This window comes from Metarhizium acridum, assembly GCF_019434415.1.
Source record: "Metarhizium acridum strain ARSEF 324 chromosome Unknown scaffold_29, whole genome shotgun sequence".
NCBI lineage: Eukaryota > Fungi > Ascomycota > Sordariomycetes > Hypocreales > Clavicipitaceae > Metarhizium > Metarhizium acridum.
Window position 1 is genome coordinate 732,991 of NW_027094017.1, and position 14,432 is coordinate 747,422.

At 53.0% G+C, this 14,432-nt stretch overlaps 4 protein-coding genes across 4 annotated transcripts; 3 read left to right on the forward strand and 1 right to left on the reverse strand.

Moving 5' to 3' along the window:
• Window positions 1-5,594: 5,594 nt before the first annotated feature.
• Window positions 5,595-6,920, forward strand: J3458_004279 (uncharacterized protein; the record flags this gene model as incomplete). The annotated part of the gene is made up of 1 exon (XM_007809932.2): window positions 5,595-6,920. The coding sequence occupies one exon, from the start codon at window positions 5,595-5,597 to the stop codon at window positions 6,918-6,920; it is 1,326 nt and encodes a 441-aa protein (XP_007808123.2).
• A 40-nt stretch (window positions 6,921-6,960) lies between these two features.
• Window positions 6,961-9,920, forward strand: J3458_004280 (uncharacterized protein; the record flags this gene model as incomplete). Its single annotated transcript, XM_066118122.1, has 2 exons — window positions 6,961-9,495; window positions 9,909-9,920. 2 exons carry the CDS (start codon window positions 6,961-6,963, stop codon window positions 9,918-9,920), a joined length of 2,547 nt encoding a protein of 848 aa, XP_065976721.1.
• A 245-nt stretch (window positions 9,921-10,165) lies between these two features.
• Window positions 10,166-12,686, forward strand: J3458_004281 (uncharacterized protein). The gene has a single exon (XM_007809931.2). It carries the CDS (start codon window positions 10,242-10,244, stop codon window positions 11,163-11,165), a length of 924 nt encoding a protein of 307 aa, XP_007808122.2. The 5' UTR covers window positions 10,166-10,241; the 3' UTR covers window positions 11,166-12,686.
• Window positions 11,633-12,139, reverse strand: J3458_004282 (uncharacterized protein; the record flags this gene model as incomplete). Its single annotated transcript, XM_007809930.1, has 1 exon — window positions 11,633-12,139. One exon carries the CDS (start codon window positions 12,137-12,139, stop codon window positions 11,633-11,635), a length of 507 nt encoding a protein of 168 aa, XP_007808121.1.
• Window positions 12,687-14,432: the final 1,746 nt, after the last annotated feature.

Sequence of the window (14,432 nt, forward strand, 5' to 3'; positions counted from 1 at the left end):
CACGATGCTCACAAATTCGTACTGTAAAGACCCTGTTTCCCCTGCGACAGATACTTGCGTGCCCCACCACGTCGTGTGTGTTCCGTGTGGACCGAGCGTTCCCACGTCGTCACGTTCAGGCACCACCATGTGCAATTCACACAGTACAGGGTACAACTGCCCAGGTTAGTGGGTCATGGCCTCACTGTTCCTTCCACTCAGCAACGGTAACTTACTCCGTGTTCCGTTTTGCCAACCGAGTTCACAAGCTCAAAAGCACCTTCTAACTTATGCTGCCATTCCCCAAACCACTCCCACATGCACCTTTGGTCCGGACAGGGGAGCACACAGATCATCTTTTCCCAAGTTTGATGTTTCAGTGGCAACGCCTAAAAGTCCCGAATGCAACGATTGTTGACATCATTTCTGTACGGAGTAGCCTCCCCGCGCTCGGTCACCACTGCGTGAATGGCTCTTTGTCTCGACAATGCACACGAAGTCCGGGGTTCAGGAATGGGAGAAGAATATTGTACGGGTAAGGTCATCCATCTACCAGTCAGTCGACCCTTCGGTCCACCGCTCCTGTCCAACCAAGCATTCTGCAGCCGCAACAAGCGAGACCACCTTGTTCCGTTCTCGTCAAAAGAGCTAAAGGGGATTCAGCTACGGAGTACTCCGTAGTAATCCAACAAGGAGCATGACCTTGCATGCCTCTCGAGCTCCGGATCAGCTTGATAGCTCAATGCGCTTAATTTCTCCCCGTTCCAATCGAAGCCAGGGCCCCATCTAAAAATATGCAGCCAGGAACCATCCGCGGGAGCTAGTAACCTCTTCCACAGCTCTTGATGCATTGCCGAGCGACTGCAAGCCATCTTCACCGACAATTGCACTGAGTATTCCTGCTTGGATGAGGTTAGCAATGCAACCATGGCGTGTTGTTCATACTATCCGCCAAAAGCGATAAGAAGCGTTGCTCAATGTTGCGATATAATGCGCTATCTATTGCCCGCGTCTCGTTCACTCCGTAGTACTAGAATGGTGGTTTGTTGGGCAAAATAGTTGCGGACGTACTCTGTGCTTGGCATTGTTAGTAGAAATTACCCTACACCGTACAGCACGTTTTCCCCCCTCTAGGTCCAGCAAATAACCTCAACATTGACCCATGGCTACTACCAAGGTGCTACCAATCGAATGATACTCCCTTATCTCCATGGTACATTTATGCAATGCAATGGGTGCACTTGTGGGCTGGTGCGTGCTGTATTCGGTCTGCCGAAGATAGGTCTGGAAACACTTGCAACAGCGCCATACATCTGGCATTGGCATATTTTTGCTGCGTTGAGGTTTTCTTCCACGGAGTAGCCTTGATATCAGCGTCGAGACACTCGAGACCTTGGGAGTTTTTACATATTTCCTGGGACTGGAACTTGTCAACTCCTCAAAAGCGCATATTCGTCTGACTGACGACTCCGACGCAACGGGAACCCTGTATGAATTCATACATAGATAATTCATGGTTTTTTTCTTTGTAATCATAATGCGAACTATATTGGTGTATGAGGCGAAGAGACGCCCGTGATTTATACCGGGGGCGGCAAGCTGGTACCTGGCAAGATGCATTTTGTCTGTTTCGGAACGCCAAATGAGAAGTTGAGAATGCATACCACCCGACCATTGCTCGCCTACCTAACCTGACCTGACCATTGTAAATTGACCTGACCTGACCCAGTGACTGGTCTTACCTAATTCGTCATTCATATCCCTTGGCTAACCCTAATACCTAACCTAACTAACCCTAACCGCTAAACTCCTAGGGGATATCCACTATGAGCTCCACTATAACTCCACTATATTCCACCCAAAATAGTAATAGCAATGGTCAGGTCAGGTCAATTACAATGGTCGGGTCATCTACACTCTCTATTTGAACGTCGACCCTAGGGCCTCTAATAGTTCTGCACAAGATGTGTCGTACGCAGTAGGCCAAATATATTTATCTGCCGCCGTCCATGGCAGGCCATCAATACATATACTCAATTGTTTTCGCCATTGGCAGCACAATCTGCCAATAATGAGTGCCACGACTTCAAGCGGGCACGGGAGAATGGGAAGATCTCGATGCAGCGTACGGTTAGTGGCCAGCCAACAATGCCAGCAGCTCAATCGAGCATATCGTCGTATCAGTAGACGCCACTGCATGTTGGTGACATGCCACGATTCTTAGTAATGGGACGAGTGCGGGAAATTGCTGCCCGCCTGTACGCTTACAAAGGCTGTACGCTTACAGAAGTATTGGGGATCAATATTGGGCTGGGAATCCGGTGTTCGACCGCAAGAATTCGACCCTGATTCGGAGAACAATGCAAATACATCAGAGACGCTTCTGGTTGGCAGCCCGAATAGATGCTAGTAATGTGATGCCTATACACTTTTGTATATAAACGCGGGCAGGCGCGAGACAGTCGTGACACCTGTTGGACGCTGGCGAGACACATTTCTAATACGTTCGCAGTTATGGTCCTTGGTGGCTGTCGTGTGATAGTGGATGGGTTCTCCAAGGGCCGATCCTCGTGGACCTTTTTCCTAAGACCAGACGTTTCTGAGTTTCTGAGTTTCGTTTTTCTTGTTTGTTTCAGCTAGGTGCTGCTACTATTAGAATCTGCATCTCCACTGTTTCGGCAACCAAGTTGATCTTCCGCCCCTTGTTGGCTGTCAACTGCGTCGCGGTGGCGCGATAATGGCCCTAAGGCTGCGGGAGTTACTCAGCTGAGCTGAAGGGAATGATACATGTGCATAGAGTATACTACTACGGGCATGTTGATAAGTTTGGGGTCCAGCCTTGATGGGCTTTCCTTGTCATTTAAAGTTGGTTGTGATGCCTGTATGTAGGTCCTAAGTAATAGCCAGCTTGCCGGGGAACGACGCGGGAACAGCGGGAACAGACCTAAGATGTGGGAGACGTGAACAAACATCCCAAAACAGGTTTGACAGGGTAGGTGCAGGCGGGTTCACAATGCCTTCATCTCCAGCTTTTGGCGGAGATGGGGCTGGCGTGAGGTGGTGCGAGGCGATGCAACCTACTTGGCCCGTAGGGCTTGGGGATTTTGGTAGTACTGGTGTTTTAATACTACTTGATATAACGAGATGCTTGGATGTCAGGTTTAGTGCCGGTTAGCGCTGGGGCCTGGAGCAATCGGTGGGAGCATTGACCACTCGAAGATTTGACCCATTAGTCGATTTTGGGATCTAGATGTCTGGTGTTGTGGTCCGTAGATGCATCTGGATCCGTTGACCTCGGATTCCTAAAGGACGACAAGACACAAAAAAAACGCTATTAATCGGACCCCAATAATTGTTTGGGAATTGCTTGGGTAGACGTCTCGGATTTGGCCACGATGCAATGTCCAATGATGCACAAATCCATGAGTAATGTACTACTCCATATCCAGGCCTTGGTTGCACCCTAATAAGCCCGGTGGAATCTCCCAACATTGAGCCCTGCGCACGACCAACAGGGCATCGTCTCAATCGTGCCACGTCTCCATTGCTTGATTGTCTGGATAGGGCCCAGGAGATAAGACAGACGGGTTGGTTGGACATGCAACCCGTGTGCTATGGCCGTCGTCTGTCTTATCTGTTACTCAGCGTCGTCACCTCTTGTGCATGAACACGGCATCTGTCCTCGTACATATCTAAACCACGGTCAATGAATGATACGTTGATAGGATATTACCGCTCAATGATTGTCAGATGGAGCAAGTACAAAACACTTACTACAGCATTGATAGCTGCCAACATTGAAGCGCCGTTGGATCGCTAAATAAGGCGAGCGAGTGTGGTTGACAGACCCGGCATGCACCATCGGCACCCAAACCCACCATCATCAGCTCGTAGAAATAGCAAGACACAACAGCGTCAGGCAGGGAAAAGGCGACGACAGGGCTCTATCAGGGATGTTGCCAGGGCGTAGCAAGTCTGGGCTGGGATGGAAACAAATGTGGAAGCGGATGGCCACGACAAACGAGAAAGCAGCACTTGAGGCAGGGAAGATCAGTCATGGTGGAACCACGCGGCCGTTCCCCGTCCCTCCTCCCGTGGCGTCAAACAAACAGGGCCCACCGCACGGCACGAGTGGCTAGCAATGCATTGATGGTGCTGTGTGCCTGGGGTGTTTGCCTTTATTGTTCAGCGTGAAAATTTTCGCAAGTTCCTGGCCTGGCAAATTGGAGGCCCCATCCCATACGAACCCAGCAGACAGGAGTCAGAGGACTGCGTATTGTAAATAGTGGACAAGAGTACGTAATGCGGTATGGGGACACATTCGGCCTCGTATACGGCCGTACTGACATATGTATGTATGTACCTACCTAGGCACTTAAGTAGGTATGCATTATAATTGTTACGGAATGCTTGGAAGAAATCCATCAATTTCCATAGGAAGGCCTCCTGGCCGAGCTCGTCGCCCCTTTAATTCCTCTGCACGGAGTACACATGCATGCGCAGAGTATTTGGCCATCCGACCAATCAGCTCTCGTATTTGCTCGTCCAAGGCCTCCAGATCTTTGTTCCTGTTGAACAATTCAAATTGGTCCAAGAGAAGCAGACCAAAGTAATACTAGGCGCAACGGGAACCAAACACTTCTTGGACACATTTTTTTTTTGGGCTTCTGCTGCAGTCGGTTTTCTTGCCGTTCCCATTCACAAGTCCCACCTCGTCTTGGCGCCCTTCACTTTCGCTGTCTTTTCGCTGTCTCGCGCCGCATCCGCATTCGGCCGTTTCTGGGGTCACGGCACCAACATGGTGAGTTTTTGCTGTGGTCAAAGTTTCGAGGTAACATTGCACGGCCCATTTGAGGAAAACACTCCAAGTCTGCGTGTTCGGAGAGCAGAGCATTACGAGCACACTCAGCAATTCTCGTACCTCGAGCCTTGGAGCCTTCACAACCTCACTCACTCTCTCCTGTACCACCAAACCCGGAAGCCTGCGCAGTTTTGATGACGGCGTGAGCTACATGTTGGCGCTGTTTGTTGCTCTTCCAGGCTGAGCACTGTTTTGCTGTTTGGCCTTTGGAGGCGGATTGTCTTGTCTGTTTGCAGGCATTTTGTTTTCCCCATCTCTATTACTTCGCTTCGCGTCGCATCTCATCGCATCTCATCGCATCGCATCACCACATCACAGATCACAGCGCATCCTACACAAACATCTCTGTTGCCTTTTGGAGCCCAACTCGCTGCTCACGACGTTGCTCACTCATTGACTTCGGGTGCTGCCAGCCTCCCAGCACGTTCTCGCCGGCTGGGAGAGGAATGACGACCGACTTTGGCCTGCTTTGGCTGCTGCAAGTGCTTGTGTTGTGAACGTGTTGGCCGTCACGAGACAGGCCGTGATAAACCTCTTACGCCACACTCTGCGCCTTGCATTGGCATCGTCACGCACGACAGTGCTCGTACTTCCCAACAGACGCACCGCCGAGGACTAATTTTATATCTTGGGTTACAACACAATACGCATAAACGTCTGCTCCCACGGGAACTACGAGTCGTCACGTCCCTTTTTTCCTTCCCCGTTTTTCTCCCTGCGCCTGGCACTCAGCCAAGGCGCAAACAGCATCGCCATGACTGGTCCTGTCACCAACCATGACGACACGACATTGCAGATCTCGCCTCCGGCCACGGCAAGTCCCTCATCAGAGCCATCACCGCCAGCTCGACCCGTTGCAAATCGAGCGGCAACGCCCCTAGGTCTTTTTCTCGACAGCTCTGGCTTCAGCAGACCAAGTACTAGCACCAAGGGTCCAACAATTGCTGGCGGCGCTGGCGCTGGCATGGGACCGACTGGGCACAGGGCCGATCTGTCACCCGCTGGGACGCCAGACCTGGCTGCGGTCTCGCCCGGCCCTGCACATACCAGCGCCGTCGCTGGTGTTGTTGATTCAGTGCCATGTGCAGACCAGGAACAACAGCAAAAGCGCCCCGATCCCAGCCTCGAAACCATCGTCAGTTCTGATCCTGCCTCTGGCTCTGAGTTTGGCTCTGGCTCTGGCTTTGCCTTGCCAACCTCTCCATCTACTCTCGGCTCCTCGCTCCACAGCGTCCACAGCCCCAGTGCACCCGCCAGACCTCACCCAATCCGGGCCCCGTCCCCGGCCGACCCTCGAGACTCGGTCAGCCAAATGACAAAGTCAACGCCGCCCCCCGATCGCGATGCAGAACTTGGCTCTTCTGCCGAACTCGTTGATGAACGTCCACTTCGTACCGCAAGCGTTAGGGCAGACACGCGCATGGTTCATCCAAAGCCAATAGCCCGCCCGCCGGCCATGAGCCACGGCGTTCCTGACAAGTTGATCCGATCCGGATCTGCTGCAGGGAACATAGCCCAACTCGAAGCCACTGCTGAGCGGCTGTCCATGACGAGTTCCATCGACGACGCTATCCGCGACCTGCATGGCGAGTTGAAGAGAAGTGACAGCAGACGGTCAGCGAAGCTCGCACTGGCCACGATGGCCTCGGTCGACGAGAATACCACTTCTCCTGCTAGCCAGCTCACTCGACACCTGTCTTCGACCTCCTCCATCGTCTCCACTAATAACGCTGCGAGACACGGTGGCTATTCCCCTGCTGGCTTCGTCTTGTCACCAAACACATCGCTTACGAGTCGCCTTCGATCCGGCTCCGGCAACTCGTCCGGAAGACAAGATGCAACCCACGAGACAATACTTTCTAGACATGGCCCTGGAAAGTCGTCCGTCCGAAGTGTTCGGTCCACCAAGCTGTCACTTGCCGAAATTTCCGAGTCGGAGCCAATATCTCTGAATCAAAAAGCCTTTGACGAAGCTGATGCCGCCCCGCCACTTGAAGAGCAGAGTGCCGAGAGTCTCCAATTGCCAGAGGAAACCATCGTGGGCTACGTCCGGCACCGATGCGTTTCATCAGCTGCGTGAGGACATCTTGGGACCCCTACCTGACCCTCAGCATGCTCTCATGCATACGCTGCCCCCAGCACCACTGGGTCCAGAAGAGTACCAGCACGAGCAACGCCCAGAGAGCGTCCACTCGAACAACACTTTCGAGCAAGCTCGCGATGCTTTCATCGACTTTGACGGTGTGCACTGTGAGCCTCAAAACGAGGAAGATTTGTACGCGCCACCGGAAATGGAGCCGGATTTGCCGACTCCTCGCCCTATACCCATCTCGATGCCTCGGCCGACCTCCTATATCGACCCTTCAACCGGCCAGAAGATGCTATACTACCCTGCACGCGTGCCTGCTATGCTCAACCTGCCTCCTAAGCTGTCTTCCAAGCCCAAGGCTGCTACTAGGAACCAGAGACGGTCCCAGGTTCTCAGCATGATGATGGACGCTCCTACTACTCAGGACATCTCAGCATCTCCCAAACGGAAGCGGCAGTCCACATTTAGCGATCTGAAGGGCATATCCTCCGCCGCACAGGAGGCTCCGGCTCGGGATTCATGGCTACCGGACCCCATTGCTCATCACCGAGACTCTTTTGCTGCGCTGTCCTCATTCGACCCTTTCGATGGCAGTGAAGCAAAGTCTTTGCACGCAGCCGCCGAAGACTCGCCACCCACTCCGCCGCCAGAGCAAGCGGCACACTGTGATGTGGTGCCAGAGCCCTTGCGCCGCCCCGAACGATTGTCAAAAGCGCTCAAGGAGAACCGAAAGTCAAAGGCATCCATGCTTGACACGTTGCCACCACAGCTTAGAGCTAGCGCTTTCTTTGATCTTCCGCCTGTCACCCATGAAGTGGAGATAAAAGACGGCTCCGCCATGGCCACCCTTGACAGCATTCTTGACGCCTCTACCAGTGCACCTGTTAGTGCTTTCACAGACCATGTCTATGCTGGCAAGCTTGGATCCGAAGTGTATGGAAAGACAAAGAAGAAGACGGCTCGTCAATCTGTTGCCACTTTGAACGGGCTTGCCCCAGAACCTCAGGCGAAGAAGAGATCATCTATGATGTGGCTCGGAAAAAGAAACTCTAGCCACAATAGCGACGAACAGAAACGGCCGTACAGCAGCAGCATAGCGGCTACGACACCAGAGGCAGATGGATCTCAAGATGGACGACATACGCCGGGCAGCGCCGACAGTGCCAATGGGGATATTGAAGTTGATGCCGACAAGGGTGACAATGAGGACGGGGATGAGGAAGGGGGCGAGACAGCGGCTGCCGAGGATGCCTACCTCGGTCCTCCTACAACGCTGCTTGCTGAACTGCAGTTGCGCAAACTTGAACAAAAGCAGCGAGTGAGAAACATGGGCAAAGGTCTTCCTAACGGCATGTATGCTACGCTTTTGGACATGGACACAGTGGCAGAGGCTCAGAGGAAGAACCGTCAGAACAAGAGAGTCAATCTGGCTTGGGAAGACCCAGTCGCAAATTTAGACCAGAACGGATCCGATGACGAAGATGTGCCTCTGGCCATTCTTGCCGCGATGCAACGCGGGGCCAAGAATTTGGCAGATTTGGATCGGCCCATGGGTCTGATGGAACGCCGAGAACAGGAGGACAACGAACCTTTGAGCCATCGCCGAGCTCGTCTACAGGGACTAGATGCGCCACCACCTGTGTTGAACCAACGCCACAGTGTTATGTCTTTATCTGCCGCCCAAGCCCTGGGGGTCCCGTCATCAACCCCCCGAGTGGAAGTCGTGCCGAGCCCTGAGCCACAAGTGGAGGAGTTGGAAGAAGAAACGCTAGGTGACAGGCGTCGCAGACTTGCAGCCAAGGATGGGGAACTACCAAAGGCTCGCCCAGTCAGCCGCGCTTTTTCGGCCGAGCTACTGAGCCAGTTTGGAGATGCAGAGGATGAAACAAACGAATCAAAGAGCAAGAAGGGTGATAAAAAGGAGGCACAAGGTGCGGGCGCATCTGGTGAAGAAGAGACCCTAGGACAACGCCGCCGACGACTGCAGGCAGAACGCGAAGCTCGGCAGCGAGAGATCAATTACGGCAACTTGGCGGGCGACCAGCCAGCCCAGGAACCTCGACGGCGACTCAGCCTTGCCAATGTGCTAGCTGCCCATCCCAAGAGGGAATCAGACAGACGAGCACAAGAGGAGAGCCTGCGAGCCGAGGAACAAAGACGCGCCGCCCAAGAACGGGACGCCAAGATGGCAGCCATGAGAATGCAGATGCCCTCTTCACTGCCCCAGTCAGGCCTCGAACGATCTGGTGGGTTCCTAGGCGGTGCCTTCAATGACGGCACGGGCGGCCATGGGCCTAAAGCAGCTTTGTCTAGCACTGCTGTCAACACTCAGGGCATCTTACCTAGCAAGCGATCGAGTGTGATGACAAGTTACGGGCCCGGATACGGAGCCCCAATCGGCCAGCCTGGGTACGGTGTAATGAATGGCTATGGGCAAGGCTATGGGGGGATGAACTCTATGGGTTCCTTTAATGGCCGGCCTGCAACGCAAATGTATGGCACTGGCATGATGTCTATGCCTATGAACAACGGGTCCATGGACCGTGTCGAACAATGGCGATACGACGTCCGACCATGAAGCTCATCAACGGCAGTTGCCCTAGAACGAGCCATGTGTTTTTTTTTTTTTGTTTTTTAATTTTTTTTCTTTACATCATTTAATAGCATACGGCGACAAAGACTCTCCTTTGTTGAGAAGAAGCGGAATAGACGAACTGGAGGAGATGGCAATCTATTTTGTACTGGTGTATAAGCATCATATACGCGGGGATGCATACTTTGTTTTTTTTTTTTTGGCTTTTTTGTCAATTTGCATGTTGGATTTCATAGGTCGATGCATAGCATGTGGCTCTTTTTTTTTTTTTTTTTTTTTTTTTTTTTTTTTTTTTTTTTTTTTTTTTTTTTAATATCGCGGCGAGGCGCTGGATATCTGGGACACTCACAATTGCGTTGGGAATATCTATACTAATTACATCTGAGAAGCGGTATTAGCGAACTCTAGGGCTTTGACAATAGGATACATAGATCGGCGCACTTGTACGTACATATCTGTAAGAAGTAAGAGACTTGTCGAAAAGAAACAGCGCCTGTAGCGACTCTGCGACAATGTGGACTGAGTGAAGTGTCGGGAAGTCGGGAATATGTCTGATTCTTATTCCGGTCCTGACTACCTACCTACTCGTCGACTCCACTGGATGGCACCATTCCCGCCATAGAGAGAGAATACGTCGGCGTATGTATATTTGTGGGCACGACGACCGCAAGCGGCAACACGCATCTTGCATCCCAACGTACTTGGGTAATCGAACAATCATGACGGCAGCTACGGAGACGAGCGAAATATACCCCATTTCCACATTCATACACGATCTACCCGTTACTCTGAGTGCCACGCTGCCTCGCGAAGCGGGAGGAGCAGCAGTAGCAGCACCACCACCAGCACCACCACCAGGTTCCATCTCAGCGAGACGGCTCATCATCATCGGGGACGTGCACGGCCTACGAAAATCGTTGGAAGCGCTCCTCGACGCGGTGGGGTTTGACAAATCACAGGGCGACGAGGTTATTTTCGTAGGGGACCTGGTCAGCAAGGGCCCTGATTCCGGGGCCGTCATTGACTTTGCCGGGCGTATTGGCGCAAGAGGGGTGAGAGGGAATCATGACGACGCCGTTCTGAGGGCCGCTCAGCGGCTCAAGATGGGAGCGGGCCATGATTGTCATGATGATGATGATGATAATGACGGCGCCGCAGAAGGGGCAGGCGAGGACCGCGGTGGGAAGAAGGAGAAGAAGAAGAGGAGCGTGAGCGCTCGTACGGCGGCAGCATTGTCCGACTCGCAGCTCGAATACCTCGCTTCGCTTCCTCTCATGGTGCGCATTACGGCGACGCCGTCGCTGCCGGGGATCGAGCAGATTGTTGTCGTGCACGCGGGGCTGGTGCCGCGGGTTCCGCTGGAGGAGCAGCCTGCCCACGCGGTGATGCACATGCGCAGCTTGAGGGCGGTGGAAGGGTGCCTTGTGCCGTTGGAAGAAGCCGGGGAGCGCGGCTGGATCGTGGAATGGGATGCGTGGCAGGAGGAGTGTGCGGGGAAGACCATGGTTGTGTTTGGGCACGATGCCAAGAGGCGGCTGCAGAGGGGCAAGTACGCCTTGGGCCTGGATACTGCGTGTGTCTATGGGGGCAAGCTGAGCGCTTGGGTTGTCGAGGCGGGCCGAGGCGAGGGTTGTGCAGGTTGACTGCGCGGATGAGGTGGATGAGGTCCGTGGCTCGTGATGTTCGTGAGGGAGTTGAGGCAAGTTGTGGTGTTGCTGTGTGGACTTGTCAAGTTGCCAAGTGCGCATGGGTTTATATTTCAGGGTCCCTTCAGAGACTATGAGCATTTTGGTATTCTCGGCGCGTTAGTTTGGCAAAATTCTCTCGTCGTGCCTCGCAAGGCCTATTGGCATGAGTGCGGTGTTGATGCGAGCAAGAGGAGTAAGAATCTTAACCCCCCAGCTCGGACAAAAGGAGGAAACAAAGCAGCCAAACTGTCAAAGCTTCAATACACACATACCTAGGTATGTATCCGAGTGTTCGGTATGCAGAGCGTGAAAACCACGCAAGGGAAGGGGCCAGCCGAACTTGTTCACAACGGCACACTCCTTCTTTTTCTAATTAGATATGCAACACCCCGTTTGTATATATTCTATTTGTCTTCTGGTTACTACGCTCTTACGTTACTTTGCGGTACAATCCGCGCAGGGTTTGTCTCGGAACGACAACTCGGCTTTACAAGAATGTTGTCATTGCTCCATCCACAAAGACATTCGCACCACAAAACATAACCCGCGAGCGAGCTTGCCAGGAACACGACGACATTCGCCACCTCTTCTGCGGTGCCGAATCGACGCAGGGGCACAGCATCCAAAAGGCCCTGGGCAAACTCTGGGTTGGTCTCTCTGAGCATCTGAATGCGGCTTGGCCTTCGTGACCCATCAGGGAGCACCTTTCCCGGCGCTTCAATCGGGCCAGGAATCACAGAGTTGATCCGGATACCCAACGGGCCCAGTTTGCGAGCATAATCCTTGGCCAGTGTGGCTTGGGCGTGCTTAAACGTTGTGTACGGGCTTCCGGCGGCGTCAAACCGAGTCTCAAACCCCGCTGACGAACTGACGACGATGATGGAACCCGACGTCTTTTCAAGATACGGCCTCGATGCGTTTAATAGCATGACGAGGCCGAGGATGTCGCCCTAGAAGCTACTTTTCCAACTTTCCGCCGTGGCTTCGGTGCTAAACGAGGCCGCTATGAGATGTTCTTGGTCGGGGTGTAGGGGGTTCGATTGGCATGGGAGGCATCTGTCATAGCGTTGGCTACGACGACGAAATGCCCACGGAAGTGCCAGAGGGCGTACCGCTTGCGTTGCTATTTTTCAGAAAGGCGTCGAAATCATGGTCTGTGGCCGACCTGGCGCAACGCGAGACGTTGGCTCCCTGCGCGAGGAGAAGCTCGACAATGGCTCGCCCGGTGCCCTTTGTAGCGCCCGTTGAGATGGCAATAGATACCCCAAGTCCGCTATGTAAGATCCTGAGACGTCATGGCAGTTTTTGTATTTACCAGTGACCAGGGCGTGCTTGCCCTCCAGTTGCGTTGAGAATGAAGACATGACGGAGTGAAAAGTTTTACGCAGGGGTTTGAGGTATATTTGAAAAAAAATGGAAAAAAAGGTCGACTGTATTTATTTAGATTCAAAGCAGGTGAGAGCCTATTATGAATATCAAGTCATTTCTGCAACGACATTATCGCATTTTATGTGGTTCGTTGTACAGCCCAGAGCAGCGATACTATTGACAAACTGCCACTCCAACAAAGCTTCGTGCTTGCGGACTTTGTATTTCTCATTTTCCGGTTTGGGCTGGCCAGCTAATGCAACAAGGACTCTTCTGGATATGCTACCAAGATAGTTATTCGACTATACAGGGACCTTGTCTAACTCTAAGCTCCATCTGCCGGCGACTTTGTTGTAGATTTGTAATTTCACCGGCGTTGGAAACTCTGTCAAATCTCATTTTCCTATTTGGGAAATTATCGGCCTTTGTCCTCCGCTCCGCTCCGCCCGGGGGGGACCTAAATGCCGGAGGCCCCGGGGCATTTCTCAGCTACACCACCGGAACCAGACACTTTGTGCATCAAGACTGACACGAACCAAGTGATTTGAAATCCGCGACGGCAGGACGGCCACGATGACCAACGAGTTGGCCGAGCTGCGGCTACGCCTCGATGCGATTTACTCAACACCCGGGGACTCACACATAGAAGGACCGACTAGCCGTACAAGAGTTGCGGCTGTGGTTCGGGGAACAGGCAATCTGCCCAGGCTCGAGAGCCAGTATCTGCAGTTTTTAGAATACGCTCTCCGGCTGTACTTGTCTCTTCTGTGGCCATCGTCTCTTTCGGATGACGTGGCAAAGGCGGCTTTACTGAAAGGACCAAGGAGGTCTTTGGGAGAGCCCCGGGGGAGGTTGTCTTCGGCGGTGAACTTGACGGCATGGCAGTTCTTTGTTGGCGCAGTTGCGGCGCGTGATTTTCCAGAAATGCAAACCTGGTCTGTATTGTGCTTCAGGAGGATTTTGGAATCCATCCGGATACATGGTTGCCAGAAGATGTTGGTGGTGCTTGCGAGGACTTTCATGTCGGACGCACGGCTACTGATGCGATTTGGCAGCGTGTACCTGCATTAGCAGTCGAAGTGGACTCGTCGGTGAGATTAACCACATTGAGCTGCAGTATTAGTTTCAATCATTTCAAACAGGTGAAAGACATGGAGAGCGGTGCTCGGCTTCTGACAGGCGTGGGCTCGGGGTAACCGACGGCAATCTGAAACTCGTCAGATGGAATGACACACCGTCAGCTCTCAGTCCAAACGACGGCGCTCGGCTGGGACAAGAGCCGGGGTTATTTGAGCGAGCCAGACGGTCATTTAATAATCTCGTGGTTGGTCGTGTTGAGCCCGCAACTGACTGCATGTCGACATGATTCTCGCTGGGCGGGTTAATATTACGAGCGACGCCCGCCATGGCAAAGACGTGCCTGGACCACTTGACGATTCATGCCCAGACCTTTGGCGAGTATCAGAGGGACGGGACGTGGAGGGAGATTTGCCCGTGAGAGGAGCTTCATTGATAATGACAGGGGGCGATATATCATGGGTCGGTCGCCGAGAGGCGGAACCCAGAAGTCGTCCAGGTCAGTGATCTGGATGGCGAGTTTGAACAGATTCACTAGCGTGTTTGTCATGATGTAGCCAAGTCGCTCGGTCAGATGGACCAAGACACTCGGTCACAGAAGCTCTCAGAGAGACGCTCATAGAGACACCCACTTACTCGGCCCACGGGAGGTGGTACGGTGTTTGTGTACAACACGTCAAACTGCCGGACCAGCAACTTGTTACGTACCGAGTAAGGTGAACAGTTTCCAGCTTGTATCACACCAATACTCATTGTCGCCATGTTTGTGTGGGGGAT